The sequence below is a fragment of the Phacochoerus africanus genome, chromosome 2 (assembly GCF_016906955.1).
Source record: "Phacochoerus africanus isolate WHEZ1 chromosome 2, ROS_Pafr_v1, whole genome shotgun sequence".
In the NCBI taxonomy this organism is placed as follows: Eukaryota; Metazoa; Chordata; class Mammalia; order Artiodactyla; family Suidae; genus Phacochoerus; species Phacochoerus africanus.
This window is the reverse complement of record NC_062545.1, coordinates 247,760,083-247,783,803: the sequence shown is the minus strand read 5'-3', so window position 1 is coordinate 247,783,803 and position 23,721 is coordinate 247,760,083. Positions and strand designations below refer to the sequence as shown.

The 23,721-nt window shown below is 36.1% G+C and overlaps 2 protein-coding genes across 2 annotated transcripts; one reads left to right on the top strand and one right to left on the bottom strand.

Moving 5' to 3' along the window:
- Positions 1-13,205: 13,205 nt before the first annotated feature.
- LOC125121316 (olfactory receptor 13D1-like) lies at positions 13,206-14,159 on the top strand. Its single transcript, XM_047769566.1, has one exon. It carries the CDS (start codon positions 13,206-13,208, stop codon positions 14,157-14,159), a length of 954 nt encoding a protein of 317 aa, XP_047625522.1.
- Positions 14,160-15,830: 1,671 nt separating this feature from the next.
- On the bottom strand, positions 15,831-16,790 carry LOC125120844 (olfactory receptor 13F1-like). The gene has a single exon (XM_047769249.1). The coding sequence runs from the start codon at positions 16,788-16,790 to the stop codon at positions 15,831-15,833; it is 960 nt and encodes a 319-aa protein (XP_047625205.1).
- Between the last annotated feature and the right edge of the window lie 6,931 nt (positions 16,791-23,721).

The window sequence follows — 23,721 nt, the reverse complement described above, 5'->3', positions numbered from 1 at the left end:
ATCTTTGACTGGTGATTTTTCATGATTGCCCACTCTGCAAGTGATTTAGAGGAATGAAATTTGAAAATCTCAAATAAATGTGTCATTTTAAACATTGCCTCGAACACATCAAAACTAAAAATTTATCAATATCTGTCCCTTTAGCATTTGACACATGCATTTGCAGTGAGAAGGAAACTGGGCCATGCTGACATAACCAACTCCTGAATTCCTGCCATGCCCTGTTCTTCACCCATCCCCACTCCACGCAAAGCTTCAGGAGAAGAGGTATGTTCTACTGCAGTCTTGGCTGCAAATGAAACACCCAAAGATGAGCATGAAAATGACAGCCATGACCCTTGAAAATAGGAGCACTGCTTCCTCCAAATATTTTTCACTTTATTTTATAGAAACCTGTGGTGTACATGAAAGCAGAGACCATGAAGGCAAATCCTGGCAGCATCTTCTCTCATCCTGAGATAAATTTAACTGTCTAGAAGGTAGTCCTCACAGATACCAAGTAGTAGCCATTTCCTAATTTAGTATGAAAGTGAAACTGGGCTGACAAGGAAAGATATTAAAAATAACCTGACTAGTATCCATGAGGACACAGGTTCAATCCCAGGTCTCACTCAGTGGGTTAAGGATCTGGCATGGCCCTGAGCTGTGCTGTAGGTCAAAGGCTTGGCTCGGATCTGGTGCTGCTGTGGCTGTGGCATAGGCCAGTGGCTACAGCTCCGATTCAACCCCCAGCCTGGGAACCTCCATATGCCATGGGTGTGGTCCTAAAAGACAAAAAATACAAATGGAAAAAAATCTGACGAGTAAGGTGTAGGCAACAATACCATCAGACTAGAAACCCAGCTGGGATGACATGTTAGGCAGCAAGAAGAACAGTGGTTTTATCTGTATCACATTTTAAGAAGATCCACCATGCCATTGTCTGGAGAATATACTGAAGATAGGCAGGAGTGAAAGCTGAGAGACCAGTTAGGAAGTTGTTGCAGAAAAGTCACTGTACTTAGGAGCTCATGACTTATTATAACCATACATTCCTCATCTTTGTGTCTCCCACAGCTTTTTGGTCTGCCAGTATACCTGTTAGGATAAACTGACTTCAATACACCTATCGAGAAAAATGAGACTCCTCTAATTTTGCTGGACTTATCCTAAATGACTTGGCAAGGTTTTGTGTAGTCCAATTCAGTAAGTTATATAATTTTGTCTTATACAAGCAACCCATATTTTCCCCAATTCATCCAGGAAGAGATTGTGTTCTTTGGCAGCAGGGATTCATTTTGATACTCTTTCTATTGGTTTCTATTGGTTTTCATGGAGAGTAGAAAAACTACACTCAGACTCACTGAGGAGTAATCAAATATCATAGTGAAACTGTCTTTTATGGAGGTTATGCCTATTAAATACCAAGAACCACGATGAGTACTCTGTCACATACCAACCCTACAAGGTAGTTATACTACTCATTTTACAACTTAAATACCTTACTCAAGATCAATAAGCTACCAGTCAGGAAGCTGGGATCTAGCATATACAACTCCAGAGCCATTTTCTTTCTGTAGCAGTAGGATGCATATTTTAAATCATCAATATAATTAAAATAGCAAGCACATTTATTGAGTACCTACCATGCATCCATAACTATGTTAAGCTCTCCATGTGCACTGCCTCATTAGTTCTCAGAACAATAGTATAAGGTGTATTTTAAGTTCCTCCTTTTCAGACATGGAAACTTAGGCTTAGAAAGGTGCAGTGAACTCAGTGAGGTTGTAGAGGTACGTGTCTGACAGACCTGGCCTATCTAACTTCAGAATCAAATGTCCTCAACCATCTCACTCGTCTGCCTCCTAAATGACAGAAAATGCTTTATTCCTGTGGAATCAGGCAAAACCAGTAACCAAAGTATAATACATAGGTGAGGGCCTTACTTATTATAGAGAATCTCACAATCCTAAAATATTCGCTTCAGCAATTCATGCTCTTAAATATTTTGACAAAACGCATGGGGAATGGCTGAAAGAACCAAAAAACTGTAGTCTGGTATAAGAAAGACTCAGAAATAGCTATCTGTAAGTACTTGAAGAGCTGTCAAGAAAAAGAAGCATATACTTATTCTTGTTGTTCCACAGGGAAAGATGAAAATGGCATACAGAGTTATATATACAGTTAAATGTAAAAAAAAAAAAACTTCCTAATAATGAAAATTATCAACCTGAGTGGCCTCATAAACTGCTCTAAGCATCACTGTATTGTGGGGCAGAAGTAAAACAAACACCAACCACACTGTAGGTATAATTCTGTCATCTAATAAGGGTTAGGACTAGATTAACTTTTTTATTTTTTTTTAATTGTTTGCTTTTTAAGGCTGCGCCCACAGCATATGGAGGTTCCTAGGCTAGGGGTCAAATCAGAGCTACAGCTGCCTGCCTATGCCACAACCATGGCAGTGTAAGATTCAAGCCATGTCTGTGACCTATACCACAGCTCACTGCAATTCCATATGCTTAACCCACTGAGCAAGGCCAGAGATTGAACCAACATCCTTATAGATCCTAATTGGGTTTGTTATCCCTGAGTCACGACAGGAACTTTCAGGACTAGATTAACTTTAGGATGATTTCTCTGAAATATAATCATTTAGAATTTGGCTATTCCACTGGTATGACTGTATACAAATATGTATTTAATTATCTTTACTTCTAATTTCATAATTATGAAAGTGAGATTACTCCATAATAAAATATAACCATTTCTGTTAAAGAATAAATTAATTCTAATGTTTTTTTGGCCATGCCCACAGCATGTGGAAGTTCCCAGTCCAGGGACTGACCTGCACCACATTTGTAACCAGAGTCACAGCAGTGACAACACTGGATCTTTAACCCAATGAGACACAAGGGAACTCCAGGAATAAATTATAATTGTCATTGCAGCACTGTTTATAATAGCAAAAAAAATGAAAGCAAGGTAACTGCCTACTCTTTGAAAATAGATTAAATAAATCTCAAAACATAAATATAACAAAATATTATATGGCCAAAATAAATGTATTCCCTGAGTTTTGATGATATTTGAAAAAATGCCTATGGTTTAATGCTAAATATAAGAGGATTTAAGTTACACATATGGTGTAGAAATTTTATGACCTATAATTCTTTTCATGTTTATCTTTAAAATTTTTGAAATGGTATTTTTCTATCAACTATGTCCAAGCTAATCCCAGTGTTGGCCATAGTGCCTGCACATAAAAGGTGCTCAAAAAATACTTGGTGAATGAATAATGGGAGAAGAATGAGACATGTTTTCAATATAGTATTGTTTTAATTACTTAATTATTTTATTTTATTTTTCATTATAATAATTTTTATTTTTTCCATTATACCTGGTTTACAGTGTTCTGTCAATTTTATACTGTACAGCAAGGTGACCTAGTCACACAGACACATGTACATTCTTTTTTCTCACATTATCATGCTCCATCATAAGTGACAATATATAGTTCCCAGGACTATATAGCAGTATCTCATTGCTTATCCATTCCAAAGGCAATAGTTTACATCTATTAGTGCCAAATTCCCAGTCCATCCCACTCCTTCCCTTCCCTCTCCCCCTTGGCAACCACAAGCCTGTTCTCCATGTCCATGGTTTTCTTTTCTGTGGAAAGGTTCATTTGTGCCATATGTTAAATACCAGATATAAGTGATATCACATGGTATTTGTCTTTCTCTTTCTGACTTACTTCACTCAGGATGAGAGTCTCTAGTTCCATTCATGTTGCTGCAAATGGCATTATTTTGTTCTTTTTATCTCTGAGTAGTATTCCACTGTGTATATATACCACATCTTCCTAATCCGATACTCTGTTGATGGACATATGGGTTGTTTCCATGTGTTGGCTTTTGTGAATGGTGCTACAATGAATAGGCGGGTGCATGTGTCTTTTTTTTTTTTCCTGCTGTACAGCATGGGAACCAAGTTACACATACATGTATACGTACTATTTCCTGCCATTGTTGTGTTATGATGTAAGTATCTAGATATAGTTCTCAATGCTACACAGCAGGATCTCATTGTAAATCCATTCCAAGAGCAATAGTTTGCATCCGTTAACCCCAAGCTCCTGATCCCTCCCACTCCCTCCCTAAGGCAGCCACAAGTCTATTCTCCAAGTCTATTATTGCATGTGTCTTTTTTAAGGAAAGTTTTGTCTGGATAAATGCCAAAGAGTGGGATTGCTGGGTCATATGATAGTTCTATGTATAGATTTCTAAGGTATCTCCAAACTGTTCTCCATAGTGGTTGTATGAGCTTACATTTCCACCAACAGTGCAGGAGGGTTCCCTTTTCTCCACACCCCCTCCAGCACTTGCTACTTGTGGACTTCTTAATGATGGCCATTCTGACTGGTGTGAGGTGGTATCTCATGGTAGTTTTGGTTTGGATTTCTCTAATAATCAGGGATGTTGAGCATTTGTTCATGTGCTTGTTGGCCATCTGTATATCTTCCTTGGAGAAATGTCTACTCAGGTCTTTTGCCCATTTTCCCATTGGATTGTTGGCTTTTTTGCTGAGTTGTATAAGTTGCTTGAATATTTTAGAGATGAAGCCCTCTCAGTTGCATCATTTGAAACTATTTTCTCCCATTCTGTAAGTTGTCTTTTTGTGTGTTTTTTTTTTTTTAATGGTTTCCTTTGCTGTGCAAAAGTTTGTCAGTTTGATTAGGTCCCATTGGTTTATTTTTGCTTTTATTTCTGTTGCCTTGGAAGAACGACCTGAGAAAACATTCGTAAGGTTGATGTCGGAGAATATTTTGCCTATGTTCTCTTCTAGGAGTTTGATGGTGTCTTGTTTTACGTTTAAGTCTTTAAGCTCTTCTGAGTTTATTTTTTGTGCATGGTGTGAGGGTGTGTTCCCTTTTCAGTGATTTACATGCGGCTGTCCAGTTTTCCCAGCAATTCTTGCTGAAAAGACTGTCTTTTTCCCATTTTATGTTCTTGCCTCCTTAGTCAAAGATTAATTGACTGTACGTGTCGGGGTTCTCTATTCTATTCCATTGGTCGGTCTGTCTGTTTTGGTACCGGTACCACACTATCTTGATGACTGTGGCTTTGTAATATTGCCTGAAGTCTGGCAGAGTTATGCCTCCTGCTTGGTTTCTGTTCCTCAGGATTGCTGTGGCAATTCTGGGTCTTTTGTGGTTCCATATAAATTTTTGAATTGTTTGTTCTAATTATGTGATAAATGTCGTGGGTAATTTAATGGGGATTGCATTGAATCTGTCGATTGCTTGGGTAGTCTGGCCATTTTTCCAATATTAATTTTTCCAAGCCAGGGGCATGGAATATCTTTCCATTTCTTTGAATCCTCTTTAATTTCCTTGATTAATGTTTTATAGTTCTCAGAAATATCAATATGTTCCATGCATTAGACATAAAACAATGTAATTATCATATTGATGAAACAAATAAAACCATAGAAGAAAATTTCTCCCATAATTTTCAGGGATAATTGAAAATCTTAATGCAATGAAAATTTAAATAGCATGTCAAAAATAAGAAGGAAAACTATATATTGGAAAACTATTTGCAGAAAATATGTTATTTTCTACAAATTGTGTTATTTGAGCAATGAGCAAAGTGTTATTAATTGGGACTTCACACACGTGGAGGAAAACTATCAAGAGATAATTAGGCAAATGTTATCGATGCATAGTAAGAGAGAACATGTAAGTAATAAATACAGAGGAAATGTTCACTCTAACTAGCAATCATAGGAATAAAAACTAAAACAATGTTTTATACAAATAGAAAAGTATGAACACCTTCTCTGGTTCTAGAATATATATGAAAAATGGTCTGAACAAGTACCACAGTAGCAGAGTAAATTTTACATTTTGAAAAAATATTTTTGCATATGTACTAAGCATTCTCTCAATTCATATCTTTCCATTCTATAGTACTATCTCTGGAGTTTTATCTTGTTTCCATTGGAAGGAAAAGTAGATTAGATTGCCAGATATATAGATATCAAAGGTCATTGTATCAAAATCTCAAAATATTAGAAATAATTTAAAATATCCAATAATATTAAATTAAAGGCTGGGTTTTTCTTCACATATTAAAAAGAATATTATAAAGACTGAAAAATCACAGAAAAGTATTGATTTAATATGAGAAATGCTAATTAAAATTAATCCATACTACAGTTATACTGCTATAAAGAAAAATTATTCGTGTGTGGTTGAATACGAATATGAAAGACAAATAGCTTAAAGAGAATATTATTTGTGGAATTTAAAAGAATAACAAATTCTTGTGGAAATTTAACTTTTTGGAAAACTTTTAGACATAGTCTGACTTCAGTCCCAATTTATGTTGAGGTCAGTAAGCAGATGTATTCAAAGAATATTCCAAGAAATGTATGGCTGGGGAAAGTCTTCTTTAAGTCAAGATAATTGTGCCTTTGGAATGAGCAGAAAGCAGGAAGTTTTATCTCTAGAGAATCCTAAGTTTCTGACTCAAAACCTTAGGGACCAAAGAAGTTCATAAAAAACAAGAGCTAAATTAACTTCCAAAAGAAGCTGATTCTCTTGAGTAAGTGTCAACTTTAAGAGAACTCATGAGAAACTAGATCATTGATCTTTTTAAAAAGATTTTTTTCTTCATACCTTTTAAGAATACTCATGTACAGGCAAACTGCCTGATTGTAGCTATTATTTCTCATATCTCTTTTTCAGGAAGGAGCAACTGTCTTTTAAGTTGAGAATCTTCCAGTCTCATTTGAAAAATGCAAATGAAATTCAAAGTCTTGGGAATTTTTCCTATTACTTCATAGAATGGAAAGGTGTGAGTAACTTTAAAACGTAGTGAGAAGGAAAGGTAAAGTGAAAAGTTTTTATTTAAATTATTTCTAAAGAAAAATATCCTATTAATAAATGTAAAGACTTTTGGGTTGTAATGACATTGGTGGTGGGAGTTTGAAAATATGAATGTGTATGTATGCAAAGGAGGAAAAAAAAACACACAAAAACCTGGGCATCATCTCCAGGATCAGGATATGACTTAACTTTAAAAAAAAAAAAAGTCCCAAAATCTCCATGAGAGAGAGACTAGTGAAGAAAGGAAAGTTGCTTGGAATGCAACAAACCCATATAAATAATAGGCAAATGGCTACTGTATTCAAGTATCGAGAAGTATCCAGATCACTAAAATCTTAAGTAAAAAGTATCTTGAGAAATAGCCCATGGTTATGTATCTATTATTCCTTCACAAACTATGCTCAATAAGTGTCTGAGAAAACATGTAATTAAAGATGTTTATGGTAAAAATCAGATTAGAAATAAAAATATGCAAAAGAGGGTGGAAGGACATATGAGTGTTAATCTGAGTCGCAGGAGTCCAAAGCAAAAGAAAAAATATGAAAATTTTTTGAGTTCTCACTTATATAATTAATCAAATTCCACTACCTAGAAATGAATTCTCTACACTAAGCTGAAAGACACTTGGGGCATGTTTTTCAGTTTTTTCATTTGAACTCATTCTTGGGATGATGTCTTCATAAGTGGAAGACAATGAATGTCTGCAGTGTTTTCAAAAGAGGCAAATATGTATTTTATATGTATATTATACCATACAGGTCCTTGATAAAAGGTAAGTGTAACATATTAAATTGTGATTTTATTAAAATTTTATACATAAATATTCACTGTGACATAGTGGTCAAAATGGAGTCTTGGAGATCAGAAAGACAAGGGTTTAAATCCTAGTTCTGATATTTACCAACTATAAGATATTGAAAATCATTACTGACCTTTGAAATTGCAAATTAATTTCCTCCTCATTAAAAGTTTAGACTAATATTTGGGCTATTCTGGAAGTTAAATGATTAAAATTATAAATGTCTTACATAGTTGTCAATTACTCTTCTCTCTCTTGCTTTTTTTTTTTTTTCTTTTTAGGGCCATGCCTGTGGCATATGGAAGTTCCTGGGCTACAGGCTGAATCAGAGCTGCAGCTGCCAGCCCACGCCACAGCCACAGCAACACCAGATCCAAGCCACATCTGAGATCTACACCACAGCTCACAGCAACGCTGCATTCTTAACCCACTGAGTGAGGCAAGGGATCGAACCCACGCCCTCAGGGATACTAGTTGGGTTCGTTTCCGCTGAGCCACAACAGGAACCCCTCAATTACTCTCCTCTTAATGAGCTAAAATAATGCATATTTCCTTGTGGTACTTGAATGGAAGACTAGAGTTTATAAAGTCTGTAATTGAGAGTTGGCAAATCCATTTATTTTTGCATAATATCAACTGTCTTAATTGATATTTTTAGAGGAACTGGAAAGGATAACAGAATTATTTCTTCTGGTGAGAATGTATAGATGGTATGTGTTCTTCACTGAAAATTCTTAGTACTGTAAATATTAGACCTAGAGTAGCCAACTCAATAAAACGATACAAAAAAAAAAATTCTAGAAAGTCAGAAGTTTTTCTAGGAAATTAAAGAACTTGATTTCTGACTTGAATTTTTAAAAACAGTTATAAACATTCCTTTAGATCTATTAAAACACTAAAACAGTACCTGGATGAAGTCCCAAGCATTGGTTATTTCTTCTAAAAGACTAGGAGTTGGGTGAGAGAGATTAAAGAATAGCTAGGATTCGGGTAGTTCAGAGCCTTTACAACTAGGAATTTTAGGAGTACCCAAGTGACTAAGCAATTTAAGGATCTGGTGTTGTCAATGCTGTGGCTTGGGTTGCTGCTGTGGTTCAGGTCCGACTTCCTGGCCTGGGAACTCTCACATGCCACTGGTGTGGCCAAAAAAGAAATTAAGAATTTTGTCTTCTAGAGACAATTATGTTCTAGGCGCCAATGTTCTGAAATCTCTTGAGAAAACATGATTAAGTCAAGAATAAAATCTTATCTTGGTTTTTCTCCTAAAAAAAATAAACACTGCTACCTGGAAGATTTTGAAAGTAGAGATTATAATTCCTGGACATACACCTAGATGAAACGGTAACTCAAAGAGCTACATGCACCCCCATGTTCATAACAGCACTATTCACAATAGCCAAGACATGGAAACAACCTAAATGTCCACTGACAAATGAATGGATTAAGAAGATCTGGTACATAAAGCAACAGAATATTACTTAGCCATAAAAAAGAATGAAACAATGCCAATTGCAGCAACATGGATGCAACTAGAGATTCTCATATTAAGTGAAGAAAGTCAGAAGGAGAAGGAAAAGTACCATGTGATATCACTTCCATGTGGAATCTAAAATATGGCATCAATGAACCTACCTACAGAATAGAAACAGACTCACAGATACGGAGAACAGACTTGTGGTTGCCAAGGTGGAGTGGGGGAGGAAGTGGGATAGATTGGGAGTTTGGGGTTAGTAAATGCAAACTATTACATTTAGAATGGATAAGAAATGAGGTCCTCCTGTACAGCACAGGAAACTATATCTAATCTCCTGGGATAAAACATGACAGAAAATAATACAAAAAAAGAATGTATATAGATGTATGACTGAGTCACTTTGCCATTCAGCAGAAATGGGCACGACATTGTAAATCAACTATACTTTAATTTAAAAACCTTTAAATGAGTTCCCTTGTGCCTCAGTGGGTAAGGACCGGACATTGTCACTGCTGTAGCTGTGGTTGTGGTTATAGTTATGGCATGGGTTCGATGCTACGGATGTGGGGAAAAAATTAAGAAATGAAAGTAGGGGTAATAAATGGTCTGCCAGAAATAGTGGGTTCCTATGAATAACTGGACAAGGCACACCAATACAACTCAGCCTCAATGTGTAATCACTAGCCCACTAAGATAACCATTATACCATTTATTTTTGTTTTGTTTTTTGCTTTTTTTAGTTTTTTTGGAGTAGAGGTGACTTACAATGTTATGTTAATTGTAGATATACAGCAAAGTCAATCAGTTATTCACAGGCATATATCCATTCGTTCTCAGATTTCTTTCCCATATAAGTTATTATAGAATACTGAGTATTTTTCTCTGTTCCATACAGGACATCCTTATAGGTTATCTGTATGATATAGTAGCATGTACATATTAATCCCAAACTCCTAATTTATCCCTCCCCACTACATTTCCCCTTTGGTAAACATAAGTTTGATTTTGAAATCTGCGAGTTTGTTTCTGTCTTATAAGTAACTTCTGTACTATTTAAATTATTTAACAATTTTCTACTTTGAGTTAATCTTTCTAACATAATTGGACACCATATTCAGTATTTTTCTCTTTTCCATTATATTTTCTTTATGCATATTTCTTTGAGAAATTTAAGTTACTCAGAAAAGTAGAAAAGAGCTATCCAAGGTAACCATTAATGTTTGGGATTTTTCTTTCCAAATGTTCTATTCTGTCTTGGTTATCTTGGTTTAGCTTTTGGTTTTACAATGCTGTAACTCTTTTGTTTCTGTTTTCACTTAATCACTTGTAAGTAATTTAAATATCATTTTTGTTTCTGTTTTCACTTAATCACTTGTAAGTAATTTAAATATCATTTTCGGGTTAGCACAAATTTGTCACAAACGTCATATACGTAGGTTATAAAGGCCCATCATATGAGGGTAGTATGGTCATATAACATATGGTCATATAACAATTCTCCTATCATTAGCCATGAATGAAAAAGTATTTGAAAAGATAACCTCCTATCAAAAACCAAATTGAATTAACCAATATGTAGATATCATGGAAAGCAATGCTTTTAGAAACCACTGAAAGTCTTAAACATCTTCATTCCCTTGTTCCAAGATTCTGGGAATCCATTTAAGGAAAGTAAAGTCAAACAGGGAAAAAAAGTTCAGGCACAATGCTATTCAACAGAATGTTTGGTAATTGATTCTTAAAAGTTACACTAACATTGCAAGAGCGAGGAAAAACATCTCCTCTTTACTATCCATTTTCTATTCTCCCCCCTCATTTGAAAGCATTAAAGCAGATTGATGAGAACACTTTAAAAAGTTTGCTAGTGAAACTTTTTTTGTGTGCAATTATGTCAGGACTACTGGGATACCAAAAGTTCACCATAATGATTTTATGCAAGGAATTTCCAAATAGGAGTCAGTTTTAAGAACATATTCCTAGAAAAGAAAAGAAGAAAGGAAAGGAAAGGAAAGGAAAGGAAAGGAAAGGAAAGGAAAGGAAAGGAAAGGAAAGGAAAGGAAAGGAAAGGAAAGGAAAGGAAAGGAAAGGAAAGGAAAGGAAAGAAAAGAGAAAAGAAAAGAAAGAAAAGAAAAGTTATTTGACTGGATTCACATTTTCCCTGCCAAAATTGTAACAAATACAGACTTCAGTCATCTGGCACCTCTATCAGAATTATATTCCCAGAGAAAGAGTAGATTGATAAGTGCATCTATGGTCAATCAAATTCCAATCTTTTTTTTTTTTTTTTTGCCATGCCTGAGGTATGCAGAAGTTCCTGGGCCAGGAATCAATCTAAGCCACAGCAGTGAAAATGCCAAGTCCTTTAACCACTAGGCCACCAGGGGACTCCCAAATTCCAATCTTAATATCAAGTAGAAGTATATCCTGACCTACACAACTTCCAACCCTCTTTGAAATGTATGCAAAGTAGGATGCAGCTTGAATTGGATAAGAGTCCTCCTTTCCATAGCCAATAGATATGTAAGCATTTTATTATGCCACTTGATTTGTCCTGCCATAGTAAACTGGTATTTTCATAGAAAGCAACAAAACCTGTTGCCAAATGACTATCAGAGAGAAATGGCCAGTCCTCTACCAGATACACAGCTACTGTATGAAAGCATTAAGTAGAGACACATTCATTAGGTCAGTTTTTTTTTCCCCTCTGGGAATATTTTTAAGCTAAGTAAAAATACCTTGAAGATGAAAAGGAATTTTCAAAATTCTGCTCATTTACTTATTTATGATAAAGAAGTACGACATCTACTAACATCTACTCTTTAAATTTTTTCAAATTAAAATCATTTTATTCTTACTCTATGGTACACTACTCAGATCTTGAGCCAATCTCAAAATCCTTTCTTGGCAAATATTGACCCTAATTGTGACCCCCTTCCTCAGCAAATGGAAGAGGAATGACTTTCATATGGACAGAAATAAAAGGCAAACCCTTCTGCATTTAATTTGGTTGTTTGTATATCTAAAACCTAAACAATACAACACTAATTGCAATACACTTCTACAAAAGTCTCATCTCCAAGTCTCACCAAACTGTTTAGTTTTGCATTGTCTGCTATTTAATTACAATCCTACATACAATTGAAATAGCGGTGGCATGCTCCAATGGTACCAGAGAGAGATGGTCTGAAAGGCCATGCTATTCATATACCTGTAGACAAGCACCATCAGCAGCATCTAGAAACATGTCCATAAATTTAGATCTTGGAACCCACCTCAGATCCACTGATTGAGAATATTTTACAAAGATTTCCCACATGACTCATCTGAATACTAAAACTTGGAAACACTTTACTGGGTGGGTGGTTCTCTTCTTGAACTGCACAATAGAGTCATCTGGAGAGCTTTATTTTTAAAAGGTGCCTTATTTCTCCTCCTTAACTTTGGGAGGACAATAAACATGTATTAAAAAAAGGAGGGGATACAAAGTCAGAAAATGCAGATTTGAATAGAAGCTTGTTCACTTACTGTGTTTTAAAATACCTTTATCTCTAGGAACTTTATTTTCCTCAGACAATTGTATGAGGATAAAATAAGTAATATGTGTGAGCATATTCGTAAATTGTCAAAGCCTAGTCCAATATATTGTTAGTGACTGGTATGGTATAAAGTCAAATAAATAAAGAGATTAAGCAAAATAATGATACTCAAAACAGGTCTGTGTTCAACTGAATTGGAAATAATCAATGTTTGCTAAAAAGCAAAGGGCTCATCCCTGACTCAGAACTTCTACACCACAATCTCCAAAAATTGAACACAGAAGTTTGTATTTTTAAGAAACGACCAAGGTAATTATTGTGAGTCCTTTATCTCCTGCCTTATGAGCTAGAAGAGGAATTTCAAAAGCTAAACTCACAGCTGTTAACCTACTCCAGCCAGTGCTGACATACTTGTTGCCCCTCCCCCAATGACATCTTCCTTCTTATGCTAATACTCTAGAGACTCATGAAACTCACATGTAGTTTTTCTCTTCTGGATTACTCTAGGTACAATAAAGTAAAATGGAAAGGACCAATTGGACAGAGATTGAGTTCATTTTACAGGGACTTTCTGAGTACCCGAGAGCTGAAAAATTCCTTTCTGTGATATGCTTAGTGATGTACCTGGTAATCCTCCTGGGGAATGGCACCTTGATCATCCTCACTCTCCTGGATGCCCGCCTTCACACCCCTATGTACTTCTTCCTTGGTAATCTTTCCTTCCTAGACATTTGGTACACATCCTCCTTTATCCCCTCAATGCTAATACACTTCCTTTCAGAGAAAAAATCCATCTCCTTCACTAGATGTGTTGTTCAGATGTCTGTCTCTTACACTATGGGGTCCACAGAGTGTGTGCTCCTAGCAGTGATGGCATATGACCGTTACGTAGCCATCTGCATCCCTTTGAGGTACCCCATCATCATGAGCAAGGCACTATGTATTCAGATGGCAGCTCTCTCCTGGGGACTCGGCTTTCTCAATTCATTGACAGAAACGATTCTTGCAGTACGACTGCCCTTCTGTGGAAAAAATGTCATTAATCATTTTGTTTGTGAAATACTGGCCTTTGTCAAGCTGGCTTGCACAGATATTTCCTTGAATGAGATTACTATAATGTTGGGCAATGTCCTATTTTTGTTTTCTCCATTACTGTTGATTTGTGCCTCTTACATTTTTATCCTTTCTACTGTACTAAGAATCAACTCAGCGGAAAGAAGAAAAAAGGCTTTTTCCACCTGCTCAGCCCACGTAACAGTCGTGACTGTGTTTTATGGAACAATCCTCTTCATGTATATGAAACCAAAGTCTAAAGACTCTGCTTTTGACAAACTGATTACCCTTTTCTATGGAGTAGTCACACCCATGCTCAATCCTATCATCTATAGCCTGAGGAATACGGAGGTGCATGGAGCTATGAGAAAACTGATGACTAGGCTGGTTTGGGAGGAAAGGATGAGGAATTTACATCTTTGAGTTGATGCACAAAATAAGTTCATATGGAAGGTTTTTCATATAAACAAAAGAAATACAGGCTACATGTAGAATCACAGAATTTAGGGGTTGTAAAGAAATTGCAAGGTAATAAGTAAACTTTACCTTTTATGAAAATAAGATAAAATATAGAGACAACTAGTCTAACAAATAACAACAAACTTTTAGAAATAAGAAAACAATTGATAATATCTTTTACCAAAAAAAGCCAGTGCACATGTCTATTTAACAAGCAAAACAAATGTTTTCACTTCCCTTTTAGGGGAGAACTATTTGTCTTCATGTTTTTGTGCTCATTATTTTGTTTTACTCAAGGGAATTAATCTGGCCCCAACCTAATTTTCCAGGTACATGGGATTCCTTCTTTCCCTCCCTGGGTTCCCCCCATGCCCTTTGCACATACTGTGCTCTATTCACTATATAGTTATCTAATTATATCATGTTCTTTTTCACCTAAAATAGCACATGCCATTTCATCCCCATTATCACCTTTCTCCTGTGGCGGCACTGCAGCCACCTCATTAAAGACAATTTAAGTGTTGTATCTTCCTGAAAATCCTTCCAAACTTTACCCACATTATTTGGGTAAATTATTGCAAAGCAGTATTTACAATAGCCAAGATATAGGTGCCATCTAAGTGTCCATGGACAGATGAATGGATAAAGAAAATGTGCTGTGTGTGTGTGTGTGTGTCTGTGTGCGTGTGTAAATGATGTAACATTACTCACCCATAAAAATGAATGAAATAATGCTATTTGTAGCAACATGGATGGACCTAGAGTTTATCTTTGTACTGAGTGAAGTCAGTCAGACAGCAAAAGACAAACATTATATGATAACATTTATATATGGAATATAAAATAATGAGGGAAAAAAAGGAGTTCCCACTGTGGTACAATGGGATCAGAAGGGTCTCTGAAGGCTTGAAACTCAATCTCTGGCCCAGCACAGTGGGTGAAGGATCCAGCATTGCTAAAGCTACAGGGTAGGTCACAACTACAGCCTGGCCTGGAAACGCCATGTGCAATGGGGCAGTCATAATGAAAAAAAAAGCATAAAATAATAATTACTATTATTATAAAAGTGAACCTATCCACAAAACAGAAATGGACTCGCATGGAAACAAACATGCTTACTAAAGGGGAAGGGGGTAGTAGAGGAGGGAAAACTTGGGAACTCGAGATAAAAGCAGCAACATAAAAAAACATACAGACAGAAAAGGAATTAGATTCAATATAATGTACATACCTAAATGGAAATACCTATATGGAAAAAGATTCTGAAAAAGAATGTACATATACATGAACATATGTATCACTAAATCACTTTGCTATACACCTGAAAAACTTTAAATCAGCTACATTTCCCATTTAAAATTTTTAAAAAGAAATCAAAATAACACTAGGACAATAATAAGTTGTATTTACATCCCATAAGACAAAACAAAAATAAAAATTGTCATGGTAAAACCTATTTGTTTACAATTTCAGGTAAACTTATGTAAGATAAATCAATATTTTCTTAGACTTTCAGTGACTGGCCAAGGAAGAGACTTAGAGATTCACACATCACATTTAAAATGATTGGCTACCCCCATTATCCCAATCTTCAGATGTATACTGACCACAAAAATCCCTTAATGTTTAGAGATATTAATTGCTAATAGAGATAAAAAGAGCACAAAGAGAGTTCCTGGCCAGCAATTTATTCACAGCCACTTTTACCTCTTTGTTCCGTAAACTATAAATGATAGGATTCAACATGGGGGTTAACCCACCATATACCAAAGCCATAAATTTATCTATTTCCTGAGAATCTACAGCTGAGGGCTTCAGGTACATGGAGAGAGCTGTCCCATAGAACAAAACCACCACAGTCAGGTGGGCTGCACACGTTGAAAAGGCTTTGCTTCGACCATCCACTGAGCTGATTCTTACGATGCTGGAGACGATGAACCCATATGAGATACAAACAAGGAGCATCGGCATAGGAAGAAGAAGTACACTGATCACCAGCATGATGAACTGCACCTTGGACGTGTCCACACAAACCAGTTTCAGGACAGCCAGAATCTCACAAGTGAAATGATTGATGATGCTATTTCCACAGAGAGACAGCTGCAACACAGACACCGTTTCCACCAGGGCAGTGAAACAGCCTGTCACCCAGGAGCCAGCTGCAATCTGCACACAGACCCTCTTGTTCATGATGATGGGGTATCTCAGGGGGTTGCAGATGGCCACATAGCGGTCATACGCCATCAGGGACAGGAGCACACACTCAGTGGAGCCAACGGCAAGAGAGAAGTACATCTGAGCGGCACATCCTGAGAATGAGATGGTGTTTTTCCCCGCAACGAAGTTTGCCAGCATTGGAGTGAGGGCAGAAGAAGTGTACCAGATGTCCAGAAAGGAGAGGTTGCTGAGGAAGAAGTACATGGGTGTGTGTAGGCGAGAATCCAGGACACTAACGGAGATCAGGATAATATTACCCAGCAAGGTGGTCAGGTACATCAGCAGGCATAGCACAAATATGATAACCTCAGCGTTGGGGTAGTGGGAAAATCCCAGGAAGAAAAAAACTGTTACAGATGTCAAATTTGCCTGGAACATTTTATATGCCATTGTTATTTGTAAATATGCACAGCAGAGTTAAATATCACATATTATATGAAAGACAGAAGATCTACTTCCTTTATATTTTCTGTTGTTTTTCTTCACATCAACTTGTGGTCTGTGCTTATGCTTATTTGGCTTGATGATAGTATTAATAATACATAGTTGCAGGAATTTGTCATTAATAAGCAAAATTTCAATCATAAAGCCAACAGATACAAGTGTTATTTTTGTTGTAAGACTTTTTAAGGAAATGATGGGGAAGGGTAAAGTTTATTTCATAAATATCATGAAAAATTGAGGAAAGAAACAATCTTATGGGGTCTTTCCTTTTCCAAAACCACATTTATAACTGATCTTTGGTGAATGTATCCATTTACCTCTGAACCATTGGAATGATTTTCTTCCCCTGTTTTGGTAACAGTCTTACTTAGGAACATTTCTGCTTTCCAATTTCAGTATCTTCTGCCACCCATAGTTATGTCCAAAATAATTTGGGAGATTCAGTGAGTGAAAAAAGAGAGATTTCTACAACCACAGATTAATTCACCAAAAACCTGGAAAATTTAGACACAAGCCCAGTGTCCATCTCAAACCCAGAAAAATGATGAAAGATATACTCATGGTGAGACATATAGCTGAGATTTCCTTCATATAGGCAGAGTTCCCTAACATCTGTGCTCCAGAAATATCCTCCAAAGGACCGGACATTCACACTGTAAAGCAATTTCAATTATTTGTTGCTTGTGGAAAGTTTCTAACTCATGCAGCAAATTAAAGTTAGAAATCTATTTGTGCAGTGTTACAAATTCTGAAACTCCAGGGACAATGTCCCATAGATCCAATTATAGTCAGTAGCTGATCTGTTCTAATTGCTGTGTTATTCAAACAAGAAATAAATATTTTCTGTGTTGACTTTGGGAAAGAAAACTTTTTTCTGCTTGTGATTGTATTATGAAGTCAGTCAATGTGGTTAATTTAAATAAAATTAAGGAAATGGAAGTTCCCATCATGGTGCAGCAGAAATGAATCCGACTAGGAACAATGAGGTTGCGAGTTCGATCCCTGGCCTTGCTCAGTGGTTAAGGGTCCATTGTTGCTGTGAGCTGTGGTGTAGGTCACAGATGCAGTTCGGATCTGATGTTGCTGTGGCTGTGGTGTAGGCCAGTGGCTACAGCTTCAATTAGACCCCTAGCCTGGGAACCTCCATATGCCATGGTTGCGGCCTTCAAAAGACAAAAAATAAAATAAAATTAAGGAAATGAATAATGTGGGCAGTTTTTCCTTTAGATTCAAGGTGGGGGGGATTGATATGTATGATATGAAGTTGTGCTTAATATGGAGCTAACCAAAGATGGAGTAAGGGGAGCTTAAGTAACTATTTTATTGATCATCATGGTTTAAAGATAAGACTTATGAAAGTAAATAAATATTCTTAATGGAATGTGAAAGGCATTTGTTTTAAGGAATACTACCTTCAAGATAGAACCCTTTGAGAGGTTAGCCTCACCATATACAGGCATCTTGATCCTTCAAAAACTCATTGAACACTTTTGCTTTTGAGGTGGGGAGGAACCAGGGATCCTACTTCAGGCCTAAAATGGTTTGGAAAGCTTACAGTTCTTAATTAGCAAATCTGATGGAGGCTATTTATTTATTTTTATTTGAAAATATTTATTTATTAACAAATTTAATAGAATATTGTTGACTTAAATGTTGTGTTAGTTTCAGGTGTATAGCAAAATGAATCTGTTTTATATATATATAATATATAAATAAAAGTATATACAGTTTGTGTGTGTGTGTGTATATAAATATACACACACATATACCCACATATCCATTCTTTCTCAGATTTTTCCCCCATATAGGCTATCACAGAGTATTAAATAGATTTCCTGTGCTGTACAATAGGTCCTTCTTACTTATCAATTTTGTATATGGTAGGGTCTCTATGCCAATCCCAACCTACTAATTTATCCTTTCTCCCAGTGTTTCCCCTTTGGTAATCATAAGTTTGGTTTCAAAAATCTTTGAGTCTCTTTCTGTTTTGTAAATAAGTTCTTTTGTATCTTTTTTTATTAGATTCCACATATTAGTGATTTCATAAGATATTTATCTTTCTCTCTCTGGCTAACTTCACCTAGTATGATAATCTCTAAGCCTGTCCATGTTGCTTTACTGAATGCTATTTTTTAAAATAAAATGTTTATTTATTTATTTATTTATTTATTTATTTATTTATATTTCCCACTGTACAGCATGGGGACCAAGTTACACTTACATGTATACATTTTTTCCCACCCTTTGTTCTGTTGCAATATAAGTATTTAGACATAGTTCTCAATGCTACTCAGCAGGATCTCATTGTAAATCCATTCCAAGTTGTATCTGATAACCCCAAGCTCCCGATCCCTCCCACTCCCTCCCTCTCCCCCTGGGCAGCCACAAGTCTATTCTCTAAGTCCATGATTTTCTTTTCTGTGGAAAGGTTCATTTGTGCCATATATTAGATTACAGTTATAAGTGATGTCATATGGTATTTGTCTTTGTCTTTCTGACTTATTTCACTCAGTATGAGAATTTCTAGTTCCGTCCATGTTGCTGTAAATGGCATATGTCGTTCTTTTTTATGGCTGAGTAATATTCCATTGTGTATATATACCACATCTTCCTAATCCAATGATCTGTCAATGGACATTTGGGTTGTTTCCTTGTCTTGGCTATTGTGAATACTGTTGCAATGAACATGTGGGTGCATGTGTCTTTTTCAAGGAAAGTTTTGTTTGGATATATGCCCAAGAGTGGGATTTCTGGGTCATATGGTAATTCTATGTATAGATTTCTAAGGTATCTCCAAACTGTTCTCCATAGTGGCTGTACCAGTTTACATTCCCACCAACAGTGCAGGAGGGTTCCCTTTTCTCCACAACCCCTCCAGCACTTATTTGTGGACTTCTTAATGATGGCCGTTCTGACTGGTATGAGGTTGTTACCTCATGGTAGTTCTGATTTGCATTTCTCTTATGATCAGCGATGTTGAGCATTTTTTCATGTGTTCACCGGCCATCTGTACATCTTCCTTGGAGAAGAGTCTATTCAGGTCTTTTGCCCATTTTTTCATTGGGTTGTTGGCTTTTTTGCTGTTGAGTTGTATAAGTTGCTTGTAGATTCTAGAGATTAAGCCCTTGTCTGTTGCATCATTTGAAACTATTTTCTCCCATTCTGTAAGTTGTCTTTTTGGTTTCCTTTGCCATGCAAAAGTTATCAGTTTGATTAGGTCCCATTGGTGTATTTTTGCTCTTATTTCTGTTGCTTTGGAGACTGACCTGAGAAAGTGTTCATGAGGTTGATGTCAGAGAGTGTTTTGCCTATGTTCTCTTGCAGGAGTTTTATGGTGTCTTGTCTTATATTTAAGTCTTTCAGCCGTGTTGAGCTTATTTTTGTGCATGGTGTGAGGGTGTGCTCTAATTTCATTGCTTTGCATACAGCTGTCTGGGTTTCATTTGAATGATCCCTTATAATCTCTGTTTACAATTTTGTCATTTTTCAAGTTAAGGGGCCAATGGTGACTTAGTTGTATGGTGGAGTGGCGAGAACATGCTGTCAGCTTCATTACTGTGCAGCTATGATTAGTTGCTTTATTTTTTAGGAACAGATTATAATCATGGCTATTACTGAATTATTTATGTCACATAAAATATACCTTCATTTTCAGAGAAGGTTATAAATTTGAACTAAATTTCCTCCTCACTGCCTTGTTTACCGCAATAAGAATGCAGCTTTGGGGTCTTCCATTTACTTTGCTGCCACAGAGGTATAACTGTCAAGGCCCTGGGATGATGGATATGATTCACTTCTTTAAGTGTGGAAAAAGCTTTGTGCCCAGGAAGGGCTAGAGTCTTAGTGCTGCAAACACTTTCCACTTCACCACTTCAGTTCTGTCATCTTGCGCAAGTGATGATTCTCATTGAAATTCAGTTTATTTGTTAAAAAAAAAAGACATGGCAATATTTCTTTATCAGAGTTGTTGTGAGGACTAATACAGATATTTTATGTAAAGCAACTAACATAGTACTTATTATAGAATAGGTCCTTGTAGATATTAAAATTTTCTTCCTTCTGCAGTTTTCTACTTGCTTCATGAATCCTCTTCCTTTCTTGTCTTTATTTCCCTTCTCACTGTTTCCCTCCTTGTTTGACTACGGCAATGTCCTTGCTTTTCTTTGCTCATTTAGACATGATTCACTGCAACCATAAACAAATATTTGAACCAAAAGGGAGAAAAGAGGTTGACCTACATCTGTCCCAGAGTCCCATCTCACTTGTTCAGTTCCTGTAAACCAGGGCTTTATATGGCTGGATGTAAATCACTTAGGTTGACCTAATTGCGCCTAGGCGGAAGGGTCCGAAGAGAATTGGACTTTAGGGATACATTCATAAAAATTAAGTTGGAGGCAGAGACTAAGACTGAGGCAGGCTACTCATTTGACTCCTCACTATGTAAAAAGCACCAAAACATACTTCTGCTTTGGAATTACCTTAAAATACACTGAAAAAAAAAAGAAATTCAAAAGCTTCATGATATTTTACGTCTCAAAAAGAAATATCTAACATTTTGACAAGTTTTCTGATGCTTATTAGGCTTAGTCTTCCCTGCCTCCATTAATAGCATTAGCATTTAGTCAGATACTTAGAGCAAGAAATCTATAAGTAATCCTTGATTTCTTTTTCCCTCCTCTTTTTCCATAGTCTGTAAGATCTTTCTGAAACATATATCTTAGACTTCCATCTTCTGGTAATGATGGAATATCTTGTGGCAGATCAGACTGACCCTCCTGCTACTAACAATTATAAACTCCAAGTCAAACCACTGTTTGATGGCAGTGCACAGTGACCAAAACAGGCAGAAAAGGAGAGAATTCAGCCTCTGAAAGAAATGAATCAGGTAAGATCTATGGGGTACTTCCCAGTCCATGTAGCAGATTGTATTTGGACAGAAAGTGGCAGTCTGGTCTGGTCTGGTCTGGTCTGGTCTATATTCTATTCTATTCTATTCTACTCCTATTCTATTCTATTCTATTCTATTCTATTCTATTCTATTCTATTCTATTCTATTCTATTCTATTCTATTCTATTCTATTCTATTCTATTCTTCTTTTTGTAAGCTATTTTTTTATGTTTGGTTTTTATTTCTTTTGAAAAATTTATTATGGTTGATTTACAATGTTCTGTCAATTTTTGCAGTTTAGCAAAGTGACCCTATTATACATATATATATATATTCTTTTTCTCTTATTATCTTCCATCATGTTCCATGACAAGTGATGGAGATAGTTGCCTGTGCTATACAGTGGGACCTCAATGCTTATCCACTCCAAAAGCAATCTTTTGCCTTTACTAAACCCAAACTCCCACCCTCTCCCACTCCTTCCCCCTCCCTGCTTGGCAACCACTAGTCTGTTCTCTATGTCCATGAATTTGTTTCTGTTCTATAGGTAAGGTCATTTGTACCATATTTTAGATTACAAATATAAGTGATATCATATGGTATTTGCCTTTTTCTTTCTGACTTATTTCACTTAGTATGAGAATCTCTATTCATGTTACACAAATGGCATTATTTTTTTCTTTTTAATGGCTGAGTAGTGTTCCATTGTGCATATGTACCACATCTTCTTAATCCATTTATCTATCAATGGACATTTAGGTTGTTTTTTCCATGTCTTTGCTATTGTGAATAGTGCTGCAGTGAACATAAGGGTGCATGTATCTTTTTCAACTAAAGTTTTGTCCAGATATATACCCAGTAGTGGGATTGCTGGATCATATATTAGTTCTATATTTAGTTTTCTGGGGACTATCAATATAGTTTTCTATAGCGGTTGTACCAATTTACATTCCCACCAACAGTGTAGGAAGGTTCCCTTTTCTCCATACCCTCTCCAGCATTTGTTATTTGTAGACTTATTAATGATAGCCATTCTGACCAATGTGAGGTGGTACCTCATTGTAGTTTTGATTTGCATTTCTATAATAATTAGTGATGTCGAACATTTTTTCATATGCCTGTTGGCCATCCTTATGTATTCTTTGGAGAAATGTCTATTTAGGTCTTCTGCCCATTTTTCAACTTTTTTTTCTGTTGAGTTGTATGAGTTGTTTAATATTTTGGAGATTAAGCCCTTGTTGACTGCATAATTTGCAAAGATTTTATCCTATTCCATAGGTTGTCTTTTTTTTTTTTAATGGTTTCCTTTGCTGTGCAAAAAAAAAGCTTGTAAGTTTGAATGGGTTCAATTGGTTTATTTTTTAAATTTCTATTGTCTATGGAGACTGACCTAAGAAAATATTTATACAGTTGATGTCAGAGAATGTTTTGCCTATGTTCCCTTCTAGGAGTTTTATAGTGTCTTATCTTATGTTTAATTCTTTAAGCCACTTTGAGTTTATTTTTGTGCATGGTGTGAGGGTGTGTTACAGTTTCATTGATTTACATGTTGCTGTGCAGTTTTCCCAGCAATGCTTGTCTTTTTCCCATTTTATGTTCTTGCCTCCTTTGTCAAAGATTAATTTACCATAGGTGTCTGGGTTTATTTCTGGGCTCTCTACTCAGTTCTGTATGTCTGTTTTTGTAGCAGTACTACTCAGTTCTGTTGTTCTGTATGTCTGTTTTTGTAGCAGTAGCACAGTCTTGATTACTGTGGCTCTGTCATATTACCTGAAATCTGGGAGAGTTATGCCTCCTGCTTGTTTTTTGTTCCTCAGGATTGCTTTAGCAATTCTGGGTGTTTTATGTTTCCATATAAATTTTTGGATTGATTGTCTAGTTCTGCAAAAAATGTCATGTGTAATTTGATAGGGACTGCTTTGAATCTGTAGATTGCTTTGGGTAGTATGGCCATTTCTACAATATTAACTTTTCCAA

Bases quoted from the DNA above. Each gene is read 5' to 3' on its own strand.
- LOC125121316 (XM_047769566.1), top strand. From the start codon at position 13,206: ATGGAAAGGACCAATTGGACAGAGATTGAGTTCATTTTACAGGGACTT.
- LOC125120844 (XM_047769249.1), bottom strand. From the start codon at position 16,790: ATGTTCCAGGCAAATTTGACATCTGTAACAGTTTTTTTCTTCCTGGGA.